General features: G+C 37.8%; 2 protein-coding genes across 4 annotated transcripts in view; one reads left to right on the forward strand and one right to left on the reverse strand.

Moving 5' to 3' along the window:
* LOC125044186 (carbohydrate sulfotransferase 13-like) overlaps positions 1–2314 on the forward strand; it is an 8992-nt gene extending 6678 nt beyond the window's left edge. Inside the window, exons 5-8 of the mRNA XM_047640667.1 lie at positions 170–271; positions 783–1038; positions 1357–1402; positions 1685–2314. Of these exons, the coding sequence (XP_047496623.1) occupies positions 170–271; positions 783–1038; positions 1357–1402; positions 1685–1872 (592 nt within the window). The 3' untranslated portion in view covers positions 1873–2314. The remainder of the gene's footprint in view (positions 1–169; positions 272–782; positions 1039–1356; positions 1403–1684) is intronic.
* LOC125044172 (carbohydrate sulfotransferase 11-like) overlaps positions 2247–2500 on the reverse strand; it is an 11153-nt gene continuing 10899 nt past the window's right edge. For all 3 annotated transcript variants that reach the window (XM_047640645.1, XM_047640652.1, XM_047640635.1), the window contains exon 8: positions 2247–2500. This exon is cut by the window's right edge and continues 1037 nt beyond it. The gene's annotated coding sequence lies outside the window, so the exon portion shown is untranslated.

Below are 2500 nucleotides of genomic sequence, written 5' to 3' on the forward strand. Positions count from 1 at the left end.
CTGATGATTATGATGTGACGTGTGTATATAGTGTAGGTATATCACAATATAATTCATAGATAACTACCATTCATATTACTTGGATCAAATTTTTGTTTTGGTATCATGAACCAAGGATAACAGATAGTCTCTGAATACTATACTTATACCTCGCGTCTCCTTTCATTAGACTGGACGAGCAGTCTCTCCGAGCCGCTTTGCAGTCATCTCCACGTCCTCTTGCCTTCATGATCGCCAGGCACCCTTTCATTCGCCTGGTGTCTGCTTACAGGTGTGCTTATTATTATATCTGTATGGCAAGTAAGATTAATTTGTATTAGGAATCTCAGTAGCTAAACTAACCTCATTTTGCGACTCGTGCAACTTTTTCTACTTCCTCTGAAAGGGTAGGCCATCTTGGATTGATGTCGAATTTTCTTTGATTTCTGATTAATGACATCAAGAAGAAATCATGGATAAACTTGGAGTGTGTAATATATTATGAATGATAGATACGTGTCTACCAGTCATGGTCAACATGGTTCGGTATATACAGCAATGGTAAAAGTTCTTTCTCATATCTCTCTCTCTTTGTTAATCTGTCTCCCTCCCTCTCATGTCAGTCTCAGTCAGTATCTCTCTCTCTCTCTCTCTCTCTCTCTCTCTCTCTCTCTCTCTCTCTCTCTCTCTCTCTCTCTCTCTCTCTCTCTCTCTCTCTCTCTCTCTCTCTCTCTCTCTCTCTCTCTCTCTCTCTCTCTCTCTCTCTCTCTCCCATAACCCTTTTCTCCCTCTCCTTCGCGTAGGGATAAGATCGCAAGGTACGCGCCACCATATGAAAGCTTGCGCCATCGTATAATGAAAGCACATCCAGAGCTTGGGGTGGGGACAGCTATTAAGCTACTGGGCATTCTCTTCGGTCAACGCCAATACCCCACCTTTCCCCAGTTTGTGCAGTACGTCTTAGACCGGCATCGTAGCAAGATGTCTTTGAACGAACATTGGGAACCCATGTTTAAGTACTGTACGCCGTGCCAAGCCAACTTTACCGTCTTTGCAAAGGTTAGAATGGCGCATACAAGCCCTCCTGTGTTTTCCCATCTACACTGATTGTGTTTTGTTAACATTAACAATATATATATATATATATATTTCTCTCTCTCTCTCTCTCTCTCTCTCTCTCTCTCTCTCTCTCTCTCTCTCTCTCTCTCTCTCTCTCTCTCTCTCTCTCTCCCTCTCTTTTTTGACAATCGGTATGTATTCTCTATATTATTTAGTATGCAGACATTAATACAAAAAATGACGAGTAGTTAGGTTGATTACTTAAATAACTTACCAAATAAATATTAAATATCTAATTAGTATTTTTTTAACTGACAGGTTGAAACGCTAGATGAAGACAGCAGTTATATTATGCATGCTTCGGGCAAGTTTTTCCATTCTTGAATAACAATATTTTACACACACGCACTTCTTGTACACACAATAAATCCCATTGTTATAGGTCCTTATGTCAGTGTCTGAACATGAGTGTGTTTTTACTTTTCATGTTATAATGATTTATAGAAAATCAGTTTCGTCAATGTGCATATATCTTCAAAATGAACAAAAGCAAGAAAAGTAGCAAGTAAACTCATATCCAATAGCTACAAAATAATAAAATTAGCAATACATAACAAGTTAACTCAAGCTACTTCTCCTCCTCCAGGTATCAAAGATCTCCTAAAACCGAAGATTATCAACAGAGGTCATGAGGGCTCCTCGGAAAAAGTAGCAAAGCATTTGTTATGTCAGTTAAGTAAGAGACAAATACGCGGACTGATTTCTCTTTACAAATACGATTTGGAGATGTTCGAATACGACACGAAAATGTACTTGGACTGTGCAGCTGAATAATAAGGAGTATTTCAATGTAGGTCAGGGCTACTCAGCTACTATGAGCAAAGGTCCAGTAAGACAAGTTTCAATATATGCAAAGGTCCGGATATATATGTTACATGTAATCATGAAAATGAAACCACCAATCTGAGCATTCGTAGTTTCCCATATGATTTTTAATTATTTCAAATTCACTCGAGGACGTACAATTTCAAGAATATATCGTCAGGACCTTTATTTAACTGAGTAGCCCTGGTATAGCGTGTGGTTGTCTTTTGTATATTAAATTTGCTTGGGTGACGTGCAATGCAGAAAATTATATTGTTCAATCCCAAGTGGTAGATACACCGATATTCTTTTGGAGGAAAATGGAATATTTTACAGAGAGCAAATAAGACTGTGACAATATTTATTGTATATATCTATATGTACAGCGAAAATAAATATTTATGTGACATAACGACCTGTCATAATCCTGGCCCTGTATTTGGTGCAAAACCAGCTGACCTTTCGTGATGAGAGTGAGCCTTTAGTGCAGTTAGACATATGTAACTCTATGTAAACAATCGGGCAAATTCAATCCTATTGCAGGAAGGAACGAAAAAACTAATTTATCAAAAAAAGATTAAAAAAAGATTAATAAATA

The sequence above is a fragment of the Penaeus chinensis genome, chromosome 3 (genome assembly GCF_019202785.1).
Source record: "Penaeus chinensis breed Huanghai No. 1 chromosome 3, ASM1920278v2, whole genome shotgun sequence".
Taxonomy (NCBI): Eukaryota; Metazoa; Arthropoda; class Malacostraca; order Decapoda; family Penaeidae; genus Penaeus; species Penaeus chinensis.